The sequence below is a fragment of the Oncorhynchus masou genome, chromosome 24 (assembly GCF_036934945.1).
Source record: "Oncorhynchus masou masou isolate Uvic2021 chromosome 24, UVic_Omas_1.1, whole genome shotgun sequence".
Classification (NCBI taxonomy): domain Eukaryota; kingdom Metazoa; phylum Chordata; class Actinopteri; order Salmoniformes; family Salmonidae; genus Oncorhynchus; species Oncorhynchus masou.
This window is the reverse complement of record NC_088235.1, coordinates 1,037,264-1,064,300: the sequence shown is the minus strand read 5'-3', so window position 1 is coordinate 1,064,300 and position 27,037 is coordinate 1,037,264. Positions and strand designations below refer to the sequence as shown.

The window sequence follows — 27,037 nt, the reverse complement described above, 5'->3', positions numbered from 1 at the left end:
GTGTGTGTCAGTGTGTGTCAGTGTGTGTCAGTGTGTGTCAGTGTGTGTCAGTGTGTGTGTGTGTGTGTGTGTGTGTGTCAGTGTGTGTCAGTGTGTGTGTCAGTGTGTGTGTCAGTGTGTGTCAGTGTGTGTGAGCGGCTGAATTGAATGCTGAGACTTACTCCCGGTGAAGATCTCCAGCGGTCTTGGCCGGTGGCAGAGGGGGGCTGGCGTGGGGGTTGATCTTGATGAGCCGGTGGGGGTCCGAGCGGTGTGGTTCTGAACGGTGGGGATGGGGGTCGGACCGGTGAGGGTCGGCGCTGGCTGGTCGGATGGGGACCGGGACGTGGCTCAGTTGGTCCAGGCTGTCAGAGGAGGAGACAGGGACCTGGTGGTGTAGCCAAGGGCTGGCCGTGTTCTGGTACCACAACATCCAGAGAGACAGACAGGGTCAGTCCAACAACATCCAGAGAGACAGACAGACAGACAGGGTCAGACACCCAGAGAGACAGACACCCAGACAGGGTCAGACACCCAGAGAGACAGACAGGGTCAGACATCCAGAGAGACAGACAGGGTCAGTCCAACAACATCCAGAGAGACAGACAGACAGACAGACAGACAGACAGTGTCAGACACCCAGAGAGACAGACAGGGTCAGACATCCAGAGAGACAGACAGGGTCAGTCCAACAACATCCAGAGAGACAGACAGACAGACAGACAGGGTCAGACACCCGGAGAGACAGACAGACAGGGTCAGACAGACAGACAGTCAGACAGACAGGGTCAGACACCCAGAGAGACAGACAGGGTCAGACACCCAGAGAGACAGACAGACAGGGTCAGACACCCAGAGAGACAGACAGACAGGGTCAGACACCCAGAGAGACAGACAGACAGGGTCAGACACCCAGAGAGACAGACAGACAGGGTCAGACACCCAGACAGACGGACAGACAGGGTCAGACACAGACAGACGGACAGACAGGGTCAGACACAGACAGACGGACAGACAGGGTCAGACACAGACAGACAGACAGACAGACAGACAGACAGACAGGGTCAGACCCAGAGAGACAGACAGACAGGGTCAGACCCAGAGAGACAGACAGACAGGGTCAGACCCAGAGAGACAGACAGACAGGGTCAGACCAAGACAGACAGACAGACAGGGTCAGACCCAGAGAGACAGACAGACAGGGTCAGACCCAGAGAGACAGACAGACAGGCAGGGTCAGACCCAGATAGAGAGACAGACAGGCAGGGTCAGACCAGGAACATATGGGAACATATAACTAGGATATCCCCTACCTACTAATAGAACCTAAACTAGGATATCCCCTACCTACTAACAGAACCTATAACTAGGATATCCCCTACCTACTAACAGAACCTATAACTAGGATATCCCCTATAACTAGGATATCCCCTATAACTAGGATATCCCCTACCTACTAACAGAACCTATAACTAGGATATCCCCTATAACTAGGATATCCCCTACCTACTAACAGAACCTATAACTAGGATATCCCCTATAACTAGGATATCCCCTATAACTAGGATATCCCCTACCTACTAACAGAACCTATAACTAGGATATCCCCTATAACTAGGATATCCTACCTACTAACAGAACCTATAACTAGGATATCCCCTATAACTAGGATATCCCCTACCTACTAACAGAACCTATAACTAGGATATCCCCTATAACTAGGATATCCCCTATAACTAGGATATCCCCTATAACTAGGATATCCCCTATAACTAGGATATCCCCTATAACTAGGATATCCCCCTATAACTAGGATATCCCCTACCTAGTAACAGAACCTATAACTAGGATATCCCCTATAACTAGGATATCCCCTATAACTAGGATATCCCCTACCTACTAACAGAACCTATAACTAGGATATCCCCTATAACTAGGATATCCCCTATAACTAGGATATCCCCCTATAACTAGGATATCCCCTATAACTAGGATATCCCCTATAACTAGGATATCCCCTACCTACTAACAGAACCTATAACTAGGATATCCCCTATAACTAGGATATCCCCTATAACTAGGATATCCCCTATAACTAGGATATCCCCTACCTAGTAACAGAACCTATAACTAGGATATCCCCTATAACTAGGATATCCCCTACCTACTAACAGAACCTATAACTAGGATATCCCCTATAACTAGGATATCCCCTACCTACTAACAGAACCTATAACTAGGATATCCCCTATAACTAGGATATCCCCTACCTACTAACAGAACCTATAACTAGGATATCCCCTACCTACTAACAGAACCTATAACTAGGATATCCCCTATAACTAGGATATCCCCTATAACTAGGATATCCCCGACCTACTAACAGAACCTATAACTAGGATATCCCCTATAACTAGGATATCCCCTACCTACTAACAGAACCTATAACTAGGATATCCCCTATAACTAGGATATCCCCTACCTACTAACAGAACCTATAACTAGGATATCCCCTATAACTATAACTAGGATATCCCCTATAACTAGGATATCCCCTATAACTAGGATATCCCCTACCTACTAACAGAACCTATAACTAGGATATCCCCTATAACAGAACCTATAACTAGGATATCCCCTATAACTAGGATATCCTATAACTAGGATATCCCCTATAACTAGGATATCCCCTATAACTAGGATATCCCCTATAACTAGGATATCCCCTATAACTAGGATATCCCTACCTACTAACAGAACCTATAACTAGGATATCCCCTATAACTAGGATATCTACTAACAGGATATCCCCTATAACTAGGATATCCCCTATAACTAGGATATCCCCTATAACTAGGATATCCCCTACCTACTAACAGAACCTATAACTAGGATATCCCCTATAACTAGGATATCCCCTACCTACTAACAGAACCTAGGATATCCCCTATAACTAGGATATCCCCTATAACTAGGATATCCCCTACCTAACTAACTAGGATATCCCCTATAACTAGGATATCCCCTATAACTAGGATATCCCTACCTACTAACAGAACCTATAACTAGGATATCCCCTATAACTAGGATATCCCCTATAACTAGGGATATCCCTATAAACAGAACCTATAACTAGGATATCCCCTATAGGATATCCCCTATAACTAAGATATCCCCTATAACTAGGATATCCCCTATAACTAGGATATCCCCTACCTACTAACAGAACCTATAACTAGGATATCCCCTATAACTAGGATATCCCCTACCTACTAACAGAACCTATAACTAGGATATCCCCTATAACTAGGATATCCCCTAACTAATATCCCCTACCTACTAATCCCTATAACTAGGATATCCCCTACCTATAACAGAACCTATAACTAGGATATCCCCTACCTACTAACAGAACCTATAACTAGGATATCCCCTATAACTAGGATATCCCCTATAACAGGATACCCTATAACAGAACCTATAACTAGGATATCCCCTATAACTAGGATATCACCCTACCTACTAACAGAACCTATAACTAGGATATCCCCTATAACTAGGATATCCCCTATAACTAGGATATCCCCTATAACCTATCCCCTATAACAGAACCTATAACTAGGATATCCCCTATAACTAGGATATCCCCTATAACTAGGATATCCCCTAACTAGAACCTATAACTAGGATATCCCCTATAACTAGGATATCCCGACCTACTAACAGAACCTATAACTAGGATATCCCCTACCTACTAACAGAACCTATAACTAGGATATCCCCTATAACTAGGATATCCCCTACTACTAACAGGATATCCCCTATAACTAGGATATCCCCTACCTAACTATACTAACAGAACCTATAACTAGGATATCCCTACCTACTAACAGAACCTATAACTAGGATATCCCCTATAACTAGGATATCCCCTACCTACTAACAGAACCTATAACTAGGATATCCCCTATAACTAGGATATCCCCTACCTACTAACAGAACCTATAACTAGGATATCCCCCTATACCTACCAGAACCTATAACTAGGATATCCCCTATAACTAGGATATCCCCTATAACTAACAGGATATCCCCTATAACTAGGATATCCCCTACCTACTAACAGAACCTATAACTAGGATATCCCCTATAACTAGGATATCCCCTAGGATATCCCCTACCTAGGATATCCCCCTATAACTAGGATATCCCCTATAACTAGGATATCCCCTATAACTAGGATATCCCCTATAACTAGGATATCCCCTATAACTAGGATATCCCCTATAACTAGGATATCCCCTACCTACTAACAGAACCTATAACTAGGATATCCCCTATAACTAGGATATCCCCTATAACTAGGATATCCCCTACCTACTAACAGAACCTATAACTAGGATATCCCCTATAACTAGGATATCCCCTACCTACTAACAGAACCTATAACTAGGATATCCCCTATAACTAGGATATCCCCCTATAACTAGGATATCCCCTATAACTAGGATATCCCCTATAACTAGGATATCCCCTATAACTAGGATATCCCCTATAACTAGGATATCCCCTATAACTAGGATATCCCCTATAACTAGGATATCCCCTATAACTAGGATATCCCCTACCTACTAACAGAACCTATAACTAGGATATCCCCTACCTACTAACAGAACCTATAACTAGGATATCCCCTATAACTAGGATATCCCCTACCTACTAACATAACCTATAACTAGGATATATCCCCTACCTATAACTAGGATATCCCCTATAACTAGGATATCCCCTATAACTAGGATAACAGAACCTATAACTAGGATATCCCCTATAACTAGGATATCCCCTATAACTAGGATATCCCTATAACTAGGATATCTATAACTAGGATATCCCCCTATAACAGAACCTAGGATATCCCCTACCTACTAACAGAACCTATAACTAGGATATCCCCTATAACTAGGATATCCCCTACCTACTAACAGAACCTATAACTAGGATATCCCCTACCTACTAACAGAACCTATAACTAGGATATCCCCTACCTACTAACAGAACCTATAACTAGGATATCCCCTATAACTAGGATATCCCCTATAACTAGGATATCCCCTACCTACTAACAGAACCTATAACTAGGATATCCCCTATAACTAGGATATCCCCTATAACTAGGATACCTATAACTAGGATATCCCCTATAACTAGGATATCCCCTATAACTAGGATATCCCCTACCTACCTAACAGAACCTAACTAGGATATCCCCTATAACTAGGATATCCCCTATAACTAGGATATCCCCTACCTAAACAGGATATCCCCTATAACTAGGATATCCCCTATAACTAGGATATCCCCTATAAACAGAACCTATAACTAGGATATCCCCTATAACTAGGATATCCCCTACCCCTACCTACTAACAGAACCTATAACTAGGATATCCCCTATAACTAGGATATCCCTATAACTAGGATATCCCCTACCTACTAACAGAACCTATAACTAGGATATCCCCTATAACTAGGATATCCCCTACCTACTAACAGAACCTATAACTAGGATATCCCCTATAACTAGGATATCCCCTATAACTAGGATATCCCCTACTAGGATATCCCCTATAACTAGGATATCCCTACCTATAACAGGATACCTATAACTAGGATATCCCCTACCTATAACAGGATATCCTATAACTAGGATATCCCCTACCTACTAACAGAACCTATAACTAGGATATCCCCTACCTACTAACAGAACCTATAACTAGGATATCCCCTACCTACTAATAGAACCTAAACTAGGATATCCCCTACCTACTAACAGAACCTATAACTAGGATATCCCCTATAACTAGGATATCCCCTACCTACTAACAGAACCTATAACTAGGATATCCCCTATAACTAGGATATCCCCTATAACTAGGATATCCCCTACCTACTAACAGAACCTATAACTAGGATATCCCCTATAACTAGGATATCCCCTATAACTAGGATATCCCCTACCTACTAACAGAACCTATAACTAGGATATCCCCTATAACTAGGATATCCCCTACCTACTAACAGAACCTATAACTAGGATATCCCCTATAACTAGGATATCCCCTATAACTAGGATATCCCCTACCTACTAACAGAACCTAGGATATCCCCTATAACTAGGATATCCCCCTATAACTAGGATATCCCCTACCTACTAACAGAACCTATAACTAGGATATCCCCTATAACTAGGATATCCCCTATAACTAGGATATCCCCTACCTACTAACAGAACCTATAACTAGGATATCCCCTATAACTAGGATATCCCCTATAACTATAACTAGATATCCCCTACCTACTAACAGAACCTATAACTAGGATATCCCCTATAACTAGGATATCCCCTACCTACTAACAGAACCTATAACTAGGATATCCCCCTACTAGGATATCCCCTATAACTAGGATATCCCCTATAACTAGGATATCCCCTACCTCCTAACAGAACCTATAACTAGGATATCCCCTATAACTAGGATATCCCCTACCTACTAACAGAACCTATAACTAGGATATCCCCTATAACTAGGATATCCCCCTATAACTAGGATATCCCCTATAACTAACAGAACCTATAACTAGGATATCCCCTATAACTAGGATATCCCCTACCTATAACAGGATATCCCCCTATAACTAGGATATCCCCTATAACTAGGATATCCCCTATAACTAGGATATCCCCTATAACCCCTATAACTAGGATATCCCCTATAACAGAACCTAGGATATCCCCTACCTACTAACAGAACCTATAACTAGGATATCCCCTATAAACTAGAACCTATAACTAGGATATCCCCTATAACTAGGATATCCCCTACCTACTAACAGAACCTATAACTAGGATATCCCCTATAACTAGGATATCCCCTACCTACTAACAGAACCTATAACTAGGATATCCCCTATAACTAGGAACCTATAACTAGGATATCCCCTATAACTAGGATATCCCCTATAACTAGGATATCCCCTACCTACTAACAGAACCTATAACTAGGATATCCCCTATAACTAGGATATCCCCTACCTACTAACAGAACCTATAACTAGGATATCCCCTACCTACTAACAGAACCTATAACTAGGATATCCCCTATAACTAGGATATCCCCTATAAACAGATATCCTATAACTAGGATATCCCCCTACCATAACTAGGATATCCCCTATAACTAGGATATCCCCTATAACTAGGATATCCCCTATAACTAGGATATCCCCTACCTACTAACATAACCTATAACTAGGATATCCCCTACCTCCTAACAGAACCTATAACTAGGATATCCCCTATAACTAGGATATCCCCTACCTACTAACAGAACCTATAACTAGGATATCCCCTATAACTAGGATATCCCCTATAACTAGGATATCCCCTACCTACTAACAGAACCTATAACTAGGATATCCCCTATAACTAGGATATCCCCTACCTACTAACAGAACCTATAACTAGGATATCCCCTATAACTAGGATATCCCCTACCTACTAACAGAACCTATAACTAGGATATCCCCTATAACTAGGATATCCCCTACCTAAACAGAACCTATAACTAGGATATCCCCTATAACTAGGATATCCCCTATAACTAGGATATCTATAACAGGATATCCCCCTATAACTAGGATATCCCCTATAACTAGGATATCCCCTACCTACTAACAGAACCTATAACTAGCATATCCCCTATAACTAGGATATCCCCTATAACTAGGATATCCCCTATAACTAGGATATCCCCTATAACTAGGATATCCCCTATAACTAGGATATCCCCTATAACTAGGATATCCCCTACCTACTAACAGAACCTATAACTAGGATATCCCCTATAACTAGGATATCCCCTATAACTAGGATATCCCCTATAACTAGGATATCCCCTATAACTAGGATATCCCCTATAACTAGGATATCCCCTATAACTAGGATATCCCCTACCTACTAACAGAACCTATAACTAGGATATCCCCCTATAACTAGGATATCCCCTACCTACTAACAGAACAGAATAACAAATAACCTGAACACTCAGCTTTCCCAACATATGGCTTCTACAAAGAGGACAGGACAGTGGTCTTCACAAACTGAACATGAGATATATGCTACAGCAGTTAGCTGCTTAAACTGGAAACATGATCATAGTTGCTATGCTACAGCAGCCAGCTGTTTAAACTGGCAACATGATCATAGTTGCTATGCTACAGCAGTTTGCTGTTTAAACTGGCAACATGATCATAGTTGCTATGCTACAGCAGCTAGCTGTTTAAACTAGCAACATGATCATTGTTGCTATGCTACAGCAGCTAGCTGTTTAAACTGGCAACATGATCATAGTTGCTATGCTACAGCAGCTAGCTGATTAAACTGGCAACATGATCATAGTTGCTATGCTACAGCAGCTAGCTGATTAAACTGGCAACATGATCATAGTTGCTATGCTACAGCAGCTAGCTGTTTAAAACTGGCAACATGATCATAAAAAAAAGAAAACCAGCCCCGTCACGGACCAGGATGTCTTGCTCCCAGGCAGACTAAATAACTTTTTTGCCCGCTTTGAGGACAATACAATGCCACTGACACGGCCTGCAATGAAAACATGCGGACTCTCCTTCACTGCAGCCGAGGTGAGTAAAACATTTAAACGTGTTAACCCTTGCAAGGCTGCAGGCCCAGACGGCATCCCCAGCCACGCCCTCAGAGCATGCGCTGACCAGCTGGCTGGTGTGTTTACGGACATATTCAATCAATCCCTATACCAGTCTGCTGTTCCCACATGCTTCAAGAGGGCCACTATTTTTCCTGTTCCCAAGAAAGCTAAGGTAACTGAGCTAAACGACTACCGCCCCGTAGCACTCACTTCCGTCATCATGAAGTGCTTTGAGAGACTAGTCAAGGACCATATCACCTCCACCCTACCTGACACCCTAGACCCACTCCAATTTGCTTACCGCCCAAATAGGTCCACAGACGATGCAATCTCAACCACACTGCCCTAACCCATCTGGACAAGAGGAATACCTATGTGAGAATGCTGTTCATCGACTACAGCTCGGCATTCAACACCATAGTACCCTCCAAGCTCGTCATCAAGCTCGAGACCCTGGGTCTCGACCCCGCCCTGTGCAACTGGGTACTGAACTTCCTGACGGGCCGCCCCCAGGTGGTGAGGGTAGGTAACAACATCTCCACCCCGCTGATCCTCAACACTGGGGCCCCACAAGGGTGCGTTCTGAGCCCTCTCCTGTACTCCCTGTTCACCCACGACTGCGTGGCCACGCACGCCTCCAAATCAATCTTCAAGTTTGCGGACGACACAACAGTGGTAGGCTTGATTACCAACAACGACGAGACGGCCTACAGGGCGGAGGTGAGGGCCCTCGGAGTGTGGTGTCAGGAAAATAACCTCACACTCAACGTCAACAAAACTAAGGAGATGATTGTGGACTTCTGGAAACAGCAGAGGGAACACCCCCCTATCCACATCGATGGAACAGTAGTGGAGAGGGTATTAAGTTTTAAGTTCCTCGGCGTACACATCACAGACAAACTGAATTGGTCCACTCACACAGACAGCATCGTGAAGGCGGCGCAGCAGCGCCTCTTCAACCTCAGGAGGCTGAAGAAATTCGGGCATGTCACCAAAAGCACTCACAAACTTCTACAGATGCACAATCGAGGTCAGTACAGGTGCATCAAAGCTGGGACCGAGAGACTGAAAAACAGCTTCTATCTCAAGGCCATCAGACTGTTAAACAGCCACCACTAACATTGAGTGGCTGCTGCCAACACACTGACTCAACTCCAGCAACTTTAATAATGGGAATTGATGGGAAATGATGTAAAATATATTACTAGCCACTTTAAACAATGCTACCTAATATAATGTTTACATACCCTACATTATTCATCTCATATGTATACGTATATACTGTACTCTATAACATCCACTGCATCCTTATGTAATACATGTATCACTAGCCACTTTAACTATGACACTTTGTTTACATACTCATCTCATATGTATATACTGTACTCTATACCATCTACTGTATCTTGCCTATGCTGCTCTGTACCATCACTCATTCATATATCTTTATGTACATATTCTTTATCCCCTTACACTGTGTATAAGATATTAGTTTTGGAATTGTTAGTTAGATTACTTGTTGGTTATTACTGCATTGTCGGAACTAGAAGCACAAGCATTTCGCTACACTCGCATTAACATCTGCTAACCATGTGTATGTGACAAATAAAATTTGATTTGATTAGTTGCTATGCTACAGTTGCTAGGTAGAAGTCATAATAGAAGAGGTAGTTGAACAGGAAAAATAGTTGTATTAGAATAGAATCTGGGTGTTTGGTACTCACCTTCCTCATGTTGGTCTCAGAGCTGACAGGGTTTTCAGGGTGCACCCACTTGGACCCGGGCAGGTTGAGTCTGGGGGGATAGGAGTGGGTCTCATTGGGGTACTGCCAGATGATTGGATACAGCCCCAGCTGGTTGTATGAGGCTGAGGTGTGGCTGTGTGTCTGGGGCTGAGAGACAGGGTGGTGATGAGCTAGTCCCAGGTGCCCCAGCCCTGAGGAGTCTAGTCGGGGATGACCCCCCAGCAAGGGGCCTGGAGGCAGGCCAGAGAGCACCCCGGAGAGAAGGTGGTGGTGGGAGTGGGATGTGTGGTGGTGGGTGGAAGAGGGGGTGAGGCAGGAGGCGTGGGAGGAGGCATGGAGGGGGTGGAGCTGGGGGTGCAGATAGGACACGTGGTTGGTCTCCTGGTTGGGACGGACAAGCGCAGGGTCCCGGTACACGGTGAAATGCTCGTTCTTATCAATGATTAGCGGGCTCTTAGTGCAAGATCCTGGCGACTCAGTCCCTCGGGCCAGGACGGGCTTAAAGCTGGAGCGAGGGGTGTTGTCCGGGTAACGGCCTTTATGCTTGGACACCTCTGGGGAGGTGAGGGGTTTGGGTTTAGAACAAGTCTCCAGAACACTCTGTGTTTTAGACTTGACGATGTCAGGGGAGCAGAGGGGCTTCGGCTTCATGGCCTCTGGGGAGGGGAGGGGCTTGGGGACATCAGGGGAGGGGCTTAGCTTGTACGACTTCCTGGCCTCGTCGGCCAATGAGGCGTTCTTAATGCAGGGCAGCATGGAGGAATATAGCTGCTTCTCTCTCTCTACTACAGCAGCAGACTCACTGACTGATGCCATAGGTCTGATCACCACTGAATGGACTAACCCCATCTTACTGCCCAGGCTGCCAGCTATGTCATGCTTTACCTCCGGCTTCCTACACACTGAGGAAGTCTGGTTCCTAAGGTCACATTCTGACACTGAGGGAGTCTGGTTCCTAAGGTCACACTCTGACACTGAGGGAGTCTGGTTCCTAAGGTCACACTCTGACACTGAGGGAGTCTGGTTCCTAAGGTCACACTCTGACACTGAGGGAGTCTGGTTCCTAAGGTCACACTCTGACACTGAGGGAGTCTGGTTCCTAAGGTCACACTCTGACACTGAGGGAGTCTGGTTCCTAAGGTCACACTCTGACACTGAGGGAGTCTGGTTCCTAAGGGCACACTCTGACACTGAGGGAGTCTGGTTCCTAAGGTCACACTCTGACACTGAGGGAGTCTGGTTCCTAAGGTCACACTCTGACACTGAGGGAGTCTGGTTCCTAAGGTCACACTCTGACACTGAGGGAGTCTGGTTCCTAAGGGCACACTCTGACACTGAGGGAGTCTGGTTCCTAAGGTCACACTCTGACACTGAGGGAGTCTGGTTCCTAAGGTCACACTCTGACACTGAGGGAGTCTGGTTCCTAAGGTCACACTCTGACACTGAGGGAGTCTGGTTCCTAAGGTCACACTCTGACACTGAGGGAGTCTGGTTCCTAAGGTCACACTCTGACACTGAGGGAGTCTGGTTCCTAAGGTCACACTCTGACACTGAGGGAGTCTGGTTCCTAAGGTCACACTCTGACACTGAGGGAGTCTGGTTCCTAAGGTCACACTCTGACACTGAGGGAGTCTGGTTCCTAAGGTCACACTCTAACACTGAGGGAATCTGGTTCCTAAGGTCACACTCCGAGTGGCTCTTACGAAGGGGAGAGGGAGGGGCAACAGAGGGTTCAGCACCAAATGTCTGCTGGGCTCAGAGAGGTAGGAGGGCTCAGATGGATTCTGGGAGGCCAGTAGAGCCGAGACGGCCTCAGAGTTCTCCCGGGGGAGGCCATGTGTGCGTCAGCGTCCTCTGCTGTGATGGCGATTATATACTGAGAGGGAGTCTGGGTCCTGGAGACCACCTCAGCGCTGGTGTACTGGTCCTTGGATTGGGGATGGGTCTGGGCTTTCATAGTGCTGTTGTTCTCCATGATGCACTCCCCTTGGCCCTCAGAGGGGCAGAGCCCTGGGAGGAGGAGGACAGGGGAGGGGCCTGCTGCTGTTGCAGTGGAGACCATTCCCCCTGTCGTTGAGGTTGTCGTAGGGATGACCTCTGCTCCCTGTCGGCTGATGACTGCTGAAACTCCGCCTTCTGAAGCTCCTCACCCCAGGGGGAGAGACTGCCTGTCAGAGCAGACTCCTTCCCAGTCTTAGAACCCTGGGTCTTGTGCCCCTCCTGGCCGGTCTTTCCTTTTAGCTTCTCCTCTGAGTTCTGCTCTGAGGAAGAGGAGGAGTCTGCCGTCCTGGTTCTCTTGGTAGACATCTCAGAGTCACTGCTCTCAGAGAAGTCAGACCTCACTGTAGTCTCGCTTCTCAGTCTTTTCAAACCTGATTTCTTCTCCTCTTCATCCTCCTCCTCCTCCTCCGCTTTCCTCCGCTTGTTCACAGCCACCTGCTTGCTGCTCGTACTTTTAAAGAAGTCTGGAGAGATGAATCAGAGGAGAATATATTAGAGATGTCTGTAGAGATGAATCAGAGAAGTCTAGAGAGATGAATCAGAGGAGGAGAAAATATTAGATTAGTCTGGAAAGATGAATCAGAGGTGAATATATTAGAGAAGTCTGGAGAGATGAATCAGAGGTGAATATATTAGAGAAGTCTGGAGAGATGAATCAGAGGAGGAGAATATATTAGAGATGTCTGTAGAGATGAATCAGAGGAGGAGAATATATTAGAGATGTCTGTAGAGATGAATCAGAGAAGTCTAGAGAGATGAATCAGAGGAGGAGAATATATTAGATTAGTCTAGAGAGATGAATCAGAGGAGGAGAATATATTAGATTAGTCTGGAAAGATGAATCAGAGGTGAATATATTAGAGATGTCTGGAGAGATGAATCAGAGAAGTCTGGAGAGATGAATCAGAGGAGGAGAATATATTAGATTAGTCTGGAGAGATGAATCAGAGGAGGAGAATATATTAGATTAGTCTAGAGAGATGAATCAGAGGAGGAGAATATATTAGATTAGTCTAGAGAGATGAATCAGAGGAGGAGAATATATTAGATTAGTCTGGAGAGATGAATCAGAGGAGAATATATTAGATTAGTCTGGAGAGATGAATCAGAGGAGGAGAATATATTAGAGAAGTCTGGAGAGATGAATCAGAGGAGAATATATTAGATTAGTCTAGAGAGATGAATCAGAGGAAGAGAATATATTAGAGAAGTCTGGAGAGATGAATCAGAGGTGAATATATTAGAGAAGTCTGGAGAGATGAATCAGAGGATATATATTATAATTCTAAATGACATGCAGCAGAATGGACAGTACACAGCATCAGTCCTAGACCGCGTCCCAAACGGAACCCTATTCCTTACATAGTGCACTATGAGCCCTGGTCTGAAGTAGTGCACTATACAGTGGTTGGTCTGAAAGTATTCACCCCCTTGGCATTTTTCCTATTTTGTTGCCTTACAACCTGGAATTAAAATAGATTTGTTTGTGTCATTTGATTTACACAACACACCTACAACTTTGAAAACGGCAAATATTTTTTTGTTATGAAACAAGCAAGAAATATGACAAAAAACAGAAAACTTGAGCGTGCATAACTATTCACCCCCCCCCCCCAAAGTCAAAGTATTGATTTTGGGGGGGATGACTAGTTATGCACGCTTTTGTAGCAATTACAGCCACCTTTTGTAGCAATTACAGCTGCAAGTCTCTTGGGATATGTCTCCATAAGCTTTGCACATCTGGCCACTGTGATTTTTGCCCAGTCTTCAAGGCAAAACTGTTCCAGTTCCTTCAAGTTGGATGGGTTCCGCTGGTGTACAGCAATCTTTAAGTCATACCACAGATTCTCAATTGGATTGAGGTCTGGACTTTGACTTGGCCATTCCAAGACATTTAGATGTTTCCCCATAAACCACTCGAGTGTTGCTTTAACAGTGATGTTATGATCATTGTCCTGCTGGAAGGTGAACCTCCGTCCCAGTCTCAAATCTCTGGAAGACTGAAACAGGTTTCCCTCAAGAATTTCCCTGTATTTAGCACCATCCATCATTCCTTCAATTCTGACCAGTTTCCCAGACCCTGCAGATGGAAAAACATCCCCACAGCATGATGCTGCCGCCATCATGCTTCACTGTGGGATGGTATTCTCGGGATGATGAGAGGTGTTGGGTTTGCGCCAGAAATAGCGTTTTCTTTGATGGCCAAAAGGCTCCATTTTAGTCTCATCTGACCATAGGTTTGGGGAGTCTTCCACCTGCCTTTTGGCGAACACTTTAAGCAATGGCTTTTTTCTGGCCATTCTTCCGTAAAGCCCAGCTCTGTGGAGTGTATGGCTTAAAGTGGTCCTATGGACAGATACTCCAATCTCCGCTGTGGAGCTTTGCAGCTCCTTAAGGTTTATCTTTGGTCTCTTTGTTGCCTCTGATTAATGACATCCTTGCCTGGTCCGTGAGTTTTGGTGGGCTGCCCTCTCTTGGCAGGTTTGTTGTGGTGCCATATTCTTTCCATTTTTTAATAATGGATTTAATGGTGCTCCGTGGGATGTTCAAAGTTTCATATATTTAAAAAAAACAAACCTGATCTGTACTTCAGCGAGTAATGCTCCCAGAGTAGGGAATAATGGTCCCAGAGCAGAGAGTAATGCTACTAGAGTAGGGAATAATGCTCCCAGAGGAGGGAATTATGTTCCCAAAGTAGAGCTGTAGGCGACCAGTTTTGATAGCCTTTAGCCGCACCCTCATACTACTCCTACTCTGTTCCGCGGGTGATGTGGAGGTAAACCCAGGCCCTGCATGTCCCCAGGCACCCTCATTTGTTGACTTCTGTGATCGAAAAAGCCTTGGTTTCATGCATGTCAACATCAGAAGCCTCCTCCCTAAGTTTGTTTTACTCACTGCTTTAGCACACTCTGCTAACCCTGATGTCCTTGCCGTGTCTGAATCCTAGCTCAGGAAAGCCACCAAAAATTCTGAGATTTCCATACCCAACTATAACATTTTTCGTCAAGATAGAACTGCCAAAGGGGGAGGAGTTGCAGTCTACTGCAGAGAGAGCCTGCAAAGTAATGTCATACTTTCCAGGTCTATACCCAAACAGTTCGAACTACTAATCTTAAAAATTACTCTCTCCAGAAATAAGTCTCTCACTGTTGCCGCCTGCTACCGACCTCCCTCAGCTCCCAGCTGTGCCCTGGACACCATTTGTGAACTGATCGCCCCCCATCTAGCTTCAGAGTTTGTTCTGTTAGGTGACCTAAACTGGGATATGCTTAACACCCCCCTGCAGTCCTACAATCTAAGCTAGATGCCATCAATCTCACACAAATCATCAAGGAACCCACCAGATACAACCCTAAATCTATAAACAAGGGCACCCTCATAGACGTCATCCTGACCAACTGGCCCTCCAAATACACCTCCGCTGTCTTCAATCAGGATCTCAGCGATCACTGCCTCATTGCCTGTATCCGCTACGGAGCCGCAGTCAAACGACCACCCCTCATCACTGTCAAACGCTCCCTAAAACACTTCTGTGAGCAGGCCTTTCTAATCGACCTGGCCCGGGTATCCTGGAAGGACATTGACCTCATCCCGTCAGTTGAGGATGCCTGGTTATTCTTTAAAAGTAACTTCCTCACCATTTTAGATAAGCATGCTCCGTTCAAAAAATGCAGAACTAAGAACAGATATAGCCCTTGGTTCACTCCAGACCTGACTGCCCTCGACTAGCACAAAATATCCTGTGGCGGACTGCAATAGCATTGAATAGTCCCCGTGATATGCAACTGTTCAGGGAAGTCAGGAACCAATACACTCAGTCAGTCAGGAAAGCTAAGGCCAGTTTCTTCAGGCAGAAATTTGCATCCTGTAGCTCCAACTCCAAAAAGTTCTGGGACACTGTGAAGTCCATGGAGAACAAGAGCACCTCCTCCCAGCTGTCCACTGCACTGAGGCTAGGTAACACGGTCACCACCGATAAATCCATGATTATCGAAAACTTCAACAAGCATTTCTCAACGGCTGGCCATGCCTTCCGCCTGGCTACTCCAACCTCGGCCAACAGATCCGCCCCCGCAGCTACTCCTCCAAGCCTCTCCAGGTTCTCCTTTACCCAAATCCAGATAGCAGATGTTCTGAAAGAGCTGCAAAACCTGGACCCGTACAAATCAGCTGGGCTTGACAATCTGGACCCTCTATTTCTGAAACTATCCCCTGCCATTGTCGCAACCCCTATTACCAGCCTGTTCAACCTCTCTTTCATATCATCTGAGATCCCCAAGGATTGGAAAGCTGCCACAGTCATCCCCCTCTTCAAAGGGGGAGACACCCTGGACCCAAACTGTTACAGACCTTTATCCATCCTGCCCTGCCTATCTAAGGTCTTCGAAAGCCAAGTCAACAAACAGGTCACTGACCATCTCGAATCACACCGTACCTTCTCCGCTGTGCAATCGGGTTTCCGAGCTGGTCACGGGTGCACCTCAGCCACGCTCAAGGTACTAAACGATATCATAACGGCCATCGATAAAAGACAGTACTGTGCAGCCGTCTTCATCGACCTTGCCAAGGCTTTCGACTCTGTCAATCACCATATTCTTATCGGCAGACTCAGTAGCCTCGGTTTCTCTGATGACTGCCTTGCCTGGTTCACCAACTACTTTGCAGACAGAGTGCAGTGTGTCAAATCGGAGGGCATGCTGTCTGGTCCTCTGGCAGTCTCTATGGGGGTGCCACAGGGTTCAATTCTCGGGCCGACTCTTTTCTCTGTATATATCAATGATGTTGCTCTTGCTGCAGGCGATTCCCTGATCCACCTCTACGCAGAAGACACCATTCTATATACTTCCGGCCCGTCCTTGGACACTGTGCTATCTAACCTCCAAACAAGCTTCAATGCCATACAACACTCCTTCTGTGGCCTCCAACTGCTCTTAAACGCTAGTAAAACCAAATGTATGCTTTTCAACCGTTCGCTGCCTGCACCTGCACGCCTGACTAGTATCACCACCCTGGATGGTTCCGACCTTGAATATGTGGACATCTATAAGTACCTAGGTGTCTGGCTTGACTGTAAACTCTCCTTCCAGACTCATATCAAACATCTCCAATCGAAAATCAAATACAGAATCGTCTTTCTATTCCGCAACAAAGCCTCCTTCACTCATGCCGCCAAACTTACCCTAGTAAAACTGACTATCCTACCGATCCTCGACTTCGGCGACGTCATCTACAAAATAGCTTCCAACACTCTACTCAGCAAACTGGATGCAGTTTATCACAGTACCATCCGTTTTGTCACTAAAGCACCTTATACCACCCACCACTGCGACTTGTATGCTCTTGTCGGTTGGCCCTCGCTCCATATTCGTCACCAGACCCACTGGTTCCAGGTCATCTACAAGTCCATGCTAGGTAAAGCTCCGCCTTATCTCAGTTCCCTGGTCACGATGGCAACACCCACACGTAGCACGCGCTCCAGCAGGTGTATCTCACTGATCATCCCTAAAGCCAACACCTCATTTGGCCGCCTTTCGTTCCAGTTTTCTGCTGCCTGTGACTGGAACGAATTGCAGAAATCGCTGAAGTTGGAGACTTTTATCTCCTGCTCACCAACTTCAAACATCTGTCCTGAGCAAACCGATCGCTGCAGCTGCATAGTCTTGTCGGTAAAGCCCACCCAATTATGTCCTGCTCCATACTGTTTTTATTTATTTACAGTTCTGCTCTTTTGCACATCAATATCTTTCCCTGGCAGTGACCATCTGATCATTTATCACTCCAGTGTTAATCTGCAAAATTTCCCAAGGCAGTGTTTGCCCTCCTCATGCCTTTCCCAATGTACAGTGTCCTGCTAAAGCTTTCCCAAGGCAGTGTCCTGCTAAAGCTTTCCAGGGGTCCCGTGTCCTGCTCTAGGAGCTTTCCCAAGGGGCAGTGTCCTGCTCTTTCCCAAGGAGCATTATTCCCTGCTCTAGGAGCGTTTCCCAAGGGGCAGTTCCTGCTCTAAATCTTTCCCTGCTCTCGGCATTATCCCCTGCTGCTAAAGCATTATTCCCTGCTCTAGTGTCCTGCTAAAGCTTTCCCTGCTCCCTCTAGGCAGTTATTCCCTGCTCCCAAGGAGTGTCCTGCTTACCTTTCCCAAGGCAGTGTCCTGCTCTAAGCTTTCCCTGGCTAGTGTCCTTATTCCCTTTCCCAAGGAGCAGTGTTCCTGCTCTAGGAGCGTTATTCCCTGCTCCCAGGCAGTTATCCTGCTCTAGGGCTTTCCCAAGGCAGTATTCCCTGCTCTATGAGCATTATTCCCTGCTCTAGGCAGTGTCCTGCTTTTCCCAAGGCAGTTATTCCCTTTCCCTAATGCAGTGTCCTGCTCTAAGTTATCCCAGGGCAGTCTCCTGCTAGCATTTTCCCTCTAATGCAGTGTTCCCTGCTAAAGCTTTCCCTCTAGGGCAGTGTCCTGCTCTAAGCATTATTTCCCTAGGGCAGTATTCCTGCTCTAAGCTTATTCCCAGTGTCTCTAAAGCTTTCCCTGCTCTAGGCATTCCTGCTAAAGCTTTCCCAAGGCAGTGTCCCTGCTCTAAGCATTTTCCCTGCAGTGCAGGAGCAGTGTCCTGCTCTAGAACCTTTTCCCAAGGCAGTGTCCTGCTAAAGCTTTCCCAAGGCAGTATTCCTGCTCTAGCTTATTCCCAAGGCAGTGTCCTGCTAAACCTTTCCCAAGGCAGTGTCCTGCTAAAGCTTTCCCAGGGCAGTGTTATTCCCTGCTCTAAACCTTATTCCCTGCTCTAGGGCAGTGTCCTGCTAAAGCTTTCCCATTTAACCAGTGTCCTAGCTAGAACAAGCTTTTGCAAGGCAGTGTCCTGCTAAAGCTTTCCCAAGGAGTAAACAATTCCAAGTCAATAACCTGCTAAAAAGGGTCCCAGGGCAGTGTCCTGCTAAAGCTTTCCCAGGGCAGTGTCCTGCTGAAGCTTTCCCAGGGCAGTGTCCTGCTGAATGCTTTCCCAGGGCAGTGTCCTGCTGAAGCTTTCCCAGGGCAGTGTCCTGCTGCTTTGTACAGGGCAGTGTCCTGCTGAAGGGGCAGTGTCCTGCTGAAGCTTTCCCAAGGCAGTGTCCTGCTGAAGCTTTCCCAAGGCAGTGTCCTGCTGAATGCTTTCCCAGGGCAGTGTCCTGCTAAAGCTTTCCCAGGGCAGTGTCCTGCTGAATGCTTTCCCAGGGCAGTGTCCTGCTAAAGCTTTCCCAGGGCAGTGTCCTGCTGAAGCTTTCCCAGGGCAGTGTCCTGCTGAATGCTTTCCCAGGGCAGTGTCCTGCTGAAGCTTTCCCAAGGCAGTGTCCTGCTGAAGCTTTCCCAAGGCAGTGTCCTGCTGAATGCTTTCCCAGGGCAGTGTCCTGCTAAAGCTTTCCCAAGGCAGTGTCCTGCTAAAGCTTTCCCAAGGCAGTGTCCTGCTGAACCTTTCCCAAGGCAGTGTCCTGCTAAAGCTTTCCCAAGGCAGTGTCCTGCTAAAGCTTTCCCAGGGCAGTGTCCTGCTAAACCTTTCCCAGGGCAGTGTCCTGCTAAACCTTTCCCAAGGCAGTGTCCTGCTGAAGCTTTCCCTGGGCAGTGTCCTGCTAAACCTTTCCCAGGGCAGTGTCCTGCTAAACCTTTCCCAAGGCAGTGTCCTGCTAAACCTTTCCCAAGGCAGTGTCCTGCTAAACCTTTCCCAAGGCAGTGTCCTGCTAAAGCTTTCCCAAGGCAGTGTCCTGCTAAAGCTTTCCCAAGGCAGTGTCCTGCTAAAGCTTTCCCAAGGCAGTGTCCTGCTAAACCTTTCCCAAGGCAGTGTCCTGCTAAACCTTTCCCAAGGCAGTGTCCTGCTAAACCTTTCCCAAGGCAGTGTCCTGCTAAAGCTTTCCCAAGGCAGTGTCCTGCTAAACCTTTCCCAAGGCAGTGTCCTGCTAAACCTTTCCCAGGGCAGTGTCCTGCTAAACCTTTCCCAGGGCAGTGTCCTGCTAAAGCTTTCCCAAGGCAGTGTCCTGCTAAACCTTTCCCAAGGCAGTGTCCTGCTAAACCTTTCCCAGGGCAGTGTCCTGCTAAACCTTTCCCAGGGCAGTGTCCTGCTAAACCTTTCCCAAGGCAGTGTCCTGCTAAAGCTTTCCCAAGGCAGTGTCCTGCTAAAGCTTTCCCAAGGCAGTGTCCTGCTAAACCTTTCCCAAGGCAGTGTCCTGCTAAACCTTTCCCAAGGCAGTGTCCTGCTAAAGCTTTCCCAGGGCAGTGTCCTGCTAAAGCTTTCCCAAGGCAGTGTCCTGCTAAACCTTTCCCAAGGCAGTGTCCTGCTAAAGCTTTCCCAAGGCAGTGTCCTGCTAAAGCTTTCCCAATGCAGTGTCCTGCTAAAGCTTTCCCAAGGCAGTGTCCTGCTAAAGCTTTCCCAAGGCAGTGTCCTGCTAAACCTTTCCCAGGGCAGTGTCCTGCTAAACCTTTCCCAGGGCAGTGTCCTGCTAAAGCTTTCCCAAGGCAGTGTCCTGCTAAAGCTTTCCCAGGGCAGTGTCCTGCTAAACCTTTCCCAAGGCAGTGTCCTGCTAAAGCTTTCCCAAGGCAGTGTCCTGCTAAAGCTTTCCCAAGGCAGTGTCCTGCTAAAGCTTTCCCAGGGCAGTGTCCTGCTAAACCTTTCCCAGGGCAGTGTCCTGCTAAAGCTTTCCCAAGGCAGTGTCCTGCTGAACCTTTCCCAAGGCAGTGTCCTGCTAAAGCTTTCCCAAGGCAGTGTCCTGCTAAAGCTTTCCCAGGGCAGTGTCCTGCTAAAGCTTTCCCAGGGCAGTGTCCTGCTAAAGCTTTCCCAGGGCAGTGTCCTGCTAAAGCTTTCCCAGGGCAGTGTCCTGCTAAAGCTTTCCCAGGGCAGTGTCCTGCTAAAGCTTTCCCAAGGCAGTGTCCTGCTAAACCTTTCCCAGGGCAGTGTCCTGCTGAACCTTTCCCAGGGCAGTGTCCTGCTAAACCTTTCCCAGGGCAGTGTCCTGCTAAAGCTTTCCCAAGGCAGTGTCCTGCTAAACCTTTCCCAGGGCAGTGTCCTGCTAAACCTTTCCCAGGGCAGTGTCCTGCTAAACCTTTCCCAAGGCAGTGTCCTGCTAAACCTTTCCCAAGGCAGTGTCCTGCTAAAGCTTTCCCAAGGCAGTGTCCTGCTAAACCTTTCCCAATGCAGTGTCCTGCTAAAGCTTTCCCAGGGCAGTGTCCTGCTAAAGCTTTCCCAGGGCAGTGTCCTGCTAAACCTTTCCCAGGGCAGTGTCCTGCTAAAGCTTTCCCAAGGCAGTGTCCTGCTAAACCTTTCCCAGGGCAGTGTCCTGCTAAACCTTTCCCAGGGCAGTGTCCTGCTAAAGCTTTCCCAGGGCAGTGTCCTGCTAAACCTTTCCCAGGGCAGTGTCCTGCTAAACCTTTCCCTGGGCAGTGTCCTGCTAATGCTTTCCCAGGGCAGTGTCATGCTGAATGCTTTCAGAGCTCTACTCATCTCAGGTCAATGGAACAGCTTGACCACACAGTACATGAAGTAAAACAGGTGAAATTCCTCCAACGTCCACGATCTCCTCACCTCTTGTTCCATCTTCACCATCATAATACTCCTCATCATCCTCACCTCCTCTCCCCGCTCTCTCGTTACAGTCCACGTCGTCTCCCTTGAAGTCATCATCAGGGACACTGCTGTCAGATCCCTTCCTCCTGGAGAAGCCAGGTCCGCGGTGCTGCATCTGTTCCTGGCAAGGGGAGTGCTGCGCTGGGGCCTGCTGGCTCTGGGACCCGCCCTGAACTTGACCCTGCTGGGTGGTGACCCCTGACCCCTGCTTCACCGCCCCGCCAGAGGAGTTCATGACTGGTCTGGGGCTGTTGGCTTGGGCGCGGGTGTAGTGACCCTGTAGAGGATGATGAGAGAACAGACACACCAAGGATGGAGTTGGTTAGAGACAGGAGGACAGAGAGAGAACAGACACACCAAGGATGGAGTTGGTTAGAGAGGAGGAGAGAGAGAGAGGAGGAACACCAAGGATGGAGTTGGTTAGAGACAGGAGGACAGAGAGAGAACAGACACACCAAGGATGGAGTTGGTTAGAGACAGGAGGACAGAGAGAGAACAGACACACCAAGGATGGAGTTGGTTAGAGACAGGAGGACAGAGAGAGAGGAGGGACACCAAGGATGGGGTTGGTTAGAGACAGGAGGACAGAGAGAGAACAGACACACCAAGGATGGAGTTGGTTAGAGACAGGAGGACAGAGAGAGAACAGACACACCAAGGATGGAGTTGGTTAGAGACAGGAGGACAGAGAGAGAGGAGGGACACCAAGGATGGGGTTGGTTAGAGACAGGAGGACAGAGAGAGAGGTGGGACACCAAGGATGGAGTTGGTTAGAGACAGGAGGACAGAGAGAGAACAGACACACCAAGGATGGAGTTGGCTAGAGACAGGAGGACAGAGAGAGAACAGACACACCAAGGATGGAGTTGGTTAGAGACAGGAGGACAGAGAGAGAACAGACACACCAAGGATGGAGTTGGTTAGAGACAGGAGGACAGAGAGAGAACAGACACACCAAGGATGGAGTTGGTTAGAGACAGGAGGACAGAGAGAGAACAGACACACCAAGGATGGAGTTGGTTAGAGACAGGAGGACAGAGAGAGAGGTGGGACACCAAGGATGGGGTTGGTTAGAGACAGGAGGACAGAGAGAGAGGTGGGACACCAAGGATGGGGTTGGTTAGAGACAGGAGGACAGAGAGAGAGGTGGGACACCAAGGATGGAGTTGGTTAGAGACAGGAGGACAGAGAGAACAGACACACCAATGATGGAGTTGGTTAGAGACAGGAGGACAGAGAGAGAACAGACCCACCAATGATGGAGTTGGTTAGAGACAGGAGGACAGAGAGAGAACAGACACACCAAGGATGGAGTTGGTTAGAGACAGGAGGACAGAGAGAGAGGTGGGACACCAAGGATGGAGTTGGTTAGAGACAGGAGGACAGAGAGAGAGGTGGGACACCAAGGATGGAGTTGGTTAGAGACAGGAGGACAGAGAGAGAGGTGGGACACCAAGGATGGAGTTGGTTAGAGACAGGAGGACAGAGAGAGAGGACACCAAGGATGGAGTTGGTTAGAGACAGGAGGACAGAGAGAGAGGTGGGACACCAAGGATGGGGTTGGTTAGAGACAGGAGGACAGAGAGAGAGGTGGGACACCAAGGATGGAGTTGGTTAGAGACAGGAGGACAGAGAGAACAGACACACCAATGATGGAGTTGGTTAGAGACAGGAGGACAGAGAGAGAACAGACCCACCAATGATGGAGTTGGATAGAGACAGGAGGACAGAGAGAGAACAGACACACCAAGGATAGAGTTGGTTAGAGACAGGAGGACAGAGAGAGAGGTGGGACACCAAGGATGGAGTTGGTTAGAGACAGGAGGACAGAGAGAGAGGTGGGACACCAAGGATGGAGTTGGTTAGAGACAGGAGGAGAGAGAGAACAGACACACCAAGGATGGAGTTGGTTAGAGACAGGAGGACAGAGAGAGAACAGACACACCAATGATGGAGTTGGTTAGAGACAGGAGGACAGAGAGAGAACAGACACACCAAGGATGGAGTTGGTTAGAGACAGGAGGACAGAGAGAGAACAGACACACCAATGATGGAGTTGTGCTACGGTTAGTTAGAGACAGGAGGACAGAGAGAGAGGAGGGACACCAATGATGGAGTTGGTTAGAGACAGGAGGACAGAGAGAGAACAGACACACCAAGGATGGAGTTGGTTAGAGACAGGAGGACAGACTTAGAGAACAGACACACCAAGGATGGAGTTGACTTAGTGACAGGAGGACAGAGAGAGAGGATTACACCAAGGATGGGGTTGGTTAGAGACAGGAGGACAGAGAGAGAACAGACACACCAAGGATGGAGTTGGTTAGAGACAGGAGGACAGAGAGAGAGGAGGGACACCAAGGATGGGGTTGGCTAGAGACAGGAGGACAGAGAGAGAGGTGTTTCAGGATGTCACATTTAATATGGTTGATAATTCAACACCACCGAGAATGACCAACAATGGAAAAGAAGGTATACGGTACTATTACCCTGCTGTCTGACTTAGTGCTACGGTACTATTACCCTGCTGTCTGACTTAGTGCTACGGTACTATTACCCTGCTGTCTGACTTAGTGCTACGGTACTATTACCCTGCTGTCTGACTTAGTGCTACGGTACTATTACCCTGCTGTCTGACTTAGTGCTACGGTACTATTACCCTGCTGTCTGACTTAGTGCTACGGTACTATTACCCTGCTGTCTGACTTAGTGCTACGGTACTATTACCCTGCTGTCTGACTTAGTGCTACGGTACGGTACTATTACCCTGCTGTCTGACTTAGTGCTACGGTACTATTACCCTGCTGTCTGACTTAGTGCTACGGTACTATTACCCTGCTGTCTGACTTAGTGCTACCGTACGGTACTATTACCCTGCTGTCTGACTTAGTGCTACGGTACTATTACCCTGCTGTCTGACTTAGTGCTACGGTACTATTACCCTGCTGTCTGACTTAGTGCTACGGTACTATTACCCTGCTGTCTGACTTAGTGCTACGGTACTATTACCCTGCTGTCTGACTTAGTGCTACGGTACTATTACCCTGCTGTCTGACTTAGTGCTACGGTACTATTACCCTGCTGTCTGACTTAGTGCTACGGTACGGTACTATTACCCTGCTGTCTGACTTAGTGCTACGGTACTATTACCCTGCTGTCTGACTTAGTGCTGACTTAGTGCTACGGTACTATTACCCTGCTGTCTGACTTAGTGCTACGGTACTATTACCCTGCTGTCTGACTTAGTGCTACGGTACTATTACCCTGCTGTCTGACTTAGTGCTACGGTACTATTACCCTGCTGTCTGACTTAGTGCTACGGTACTATTACCCTGCTGTCTGACTTAGTGCTACGGTACTATTACCCTGCTGTCTGACTTAGTGCTACGGTACTATTACCCTGCTGTCTGACTTAGTGCTACGGTACTATTACCCTGCTGTCTGACTTAGTGCTACGGTACTATTACCCTGCTGTCTGACTTAGTGCTACGGTACTATTACCCTGCTGTCTGACTTAGTGCTACGGTACTATTACCCTGCTGTCTGACTTAGTGCTACGGTACTATTACCCTGCTGTCTGACTTAGTGCTACGGTACTATTACCCTGCTGTCTGACTTAGTGCTACGGTACTATTACCCTGCTGTCTGACTTAGTGCTACGGTACTATTACCCTGCTGTGTGTTAACATGTGTGTGTGTGTGTGTGCGGGCATGGGTTTATGTGTGTGTGTGTGTATGTGTGCGGGAGTGGGTTTATGTGTGTGTGTGTGTGTGTGTGGTTTTATGTGTATGTGTGTGTCTGTGTGTGTGTGTCTGTGTCTGTGTGTGTGTGTGTGTGCGCGCGCAGGCGTGGGTTTATTTGTGTGTGCGCGCGGGCTTATGTGTGTGTGTGCGCGGACGTGGGTTTATGTGTGTGTGTGTGTGTGCGCGGGCTTGTGTGTGCGCGGGTTTGTGTGTGCGCGGGTTTGTGTGTGTGTGTGTGTGTGTGCGGGCGTGGGTTTATGTGTGTGTGTGTGGGTTTATGTCTGTGTGTGTCCGGGTTTGTGTGTGTGTGTGTGCGGGCGCGGGTTTGTGTGTGTGTGTGTGCGGGCGTGGGTTTATGTGTCGGGGCGTGGGTTTATGTGTGTGTGTGTGGGTTTATGTCTGTGTGTGTGTGTCTGTGTCTCTGTGTGTGTGTGTGTGTCTCTGTGTGTGTGTCTCTGTGTGTGTCTCTGTGTGTGTGTGTGTGTGTGTGTCTGTGTGTGTGTGTGTGTGTGTGTGTGTGTGTGTGTGTGTGTGTGTGTGTGTGTGTGTGTGTGTGTGTGTGTGTGTGTGTGTGTGTGTGTGTGTACTCACGTGGGCAGAGTTGTTCTGGTTGGAACGGGACCTGCGTCGGGACTGGATACCGATGTTCTCTCCTTTCAGCAGAGAGTGGACCACATCGTCCAGAAAGGTCATCTGGATCATAGAGGGGTCAACGTTCTGGGGCTCTAGAACCTAGTAGAGGTCACAGACAGAAACAGACAGGGTCAACGTTCTGGGGCTCTAGAACCTAGTAGAGGTCACAGACAGAGACAGACAGGTGTCAACGTTCTGGGGCTCTAGAACCTAGTAGAGGTCACAGACAGAGACAGACAAAGGTCAACGTTCTGGGGCTCTAGAACCTAGTAGAGGTCACAGACAGAGACAGACAGGTGTCAACGTTCTGGGGCTCTAGAACCTAGTAGAGGTCACAGACAGAGACAGACAGGTGTCAACGTTCTGGGGCTCTAGAACCTAGTAGAGGTCACAGACAGAGACAGACAGGGGTCAACGTTCTGGGGCTCTAGAACCTAGTAGAGGTCACAGACAGAGACAGACAGGTGTCAACGTTCTGGGGCTCTAGAACCTAGTAGAGGTCACAGACAGAGACAGACAGGGGTCAACGTTCTGGGGCTCTAAAACCTAGTAGAGGTCACAGACAGAGACAGACAGGTCGGAAACACACCAATACGTATGACCATCAGACTGTTAAACAGCCACCACTAACA

General features: G+C 47.5%; 1 protein-coding gene across 1 annotated transcript in view; it reads right to left on the bottom strand.

The window, feature by feature from the left end:
* The window catches only part of LOC135513355 (probable JmjC domain-containing histone demethylation protein 2C), a 126,545-nt gene extending 100,042 nt beyond the window's left edge, over nucleotides 1-26,503 (bottom strand). The window contains 5 exon segments of the mRNA XM_064936283.1: nucleotides 162-397; nucleotides 10,429-12,198; nucleotides 12,430-12,914; nucleotides 22,032-22,305; nucleotides 26,364-26,503. Coding sequence (XP_064792355.1) covers nucleotides 162-397; nucleotides 10,429-12,198; nucleotides 12,430-12,914; nucleotides 22,032-22,305; nucleotides 26,364-26,474 — 2,876 coding nt within the window. The 5' untranslated portion in view covers nucleotides 26,475-26,503.
* Between the last annotated feature and the right edge of the window lie 534 nt (nucleotides 26,504-27,037).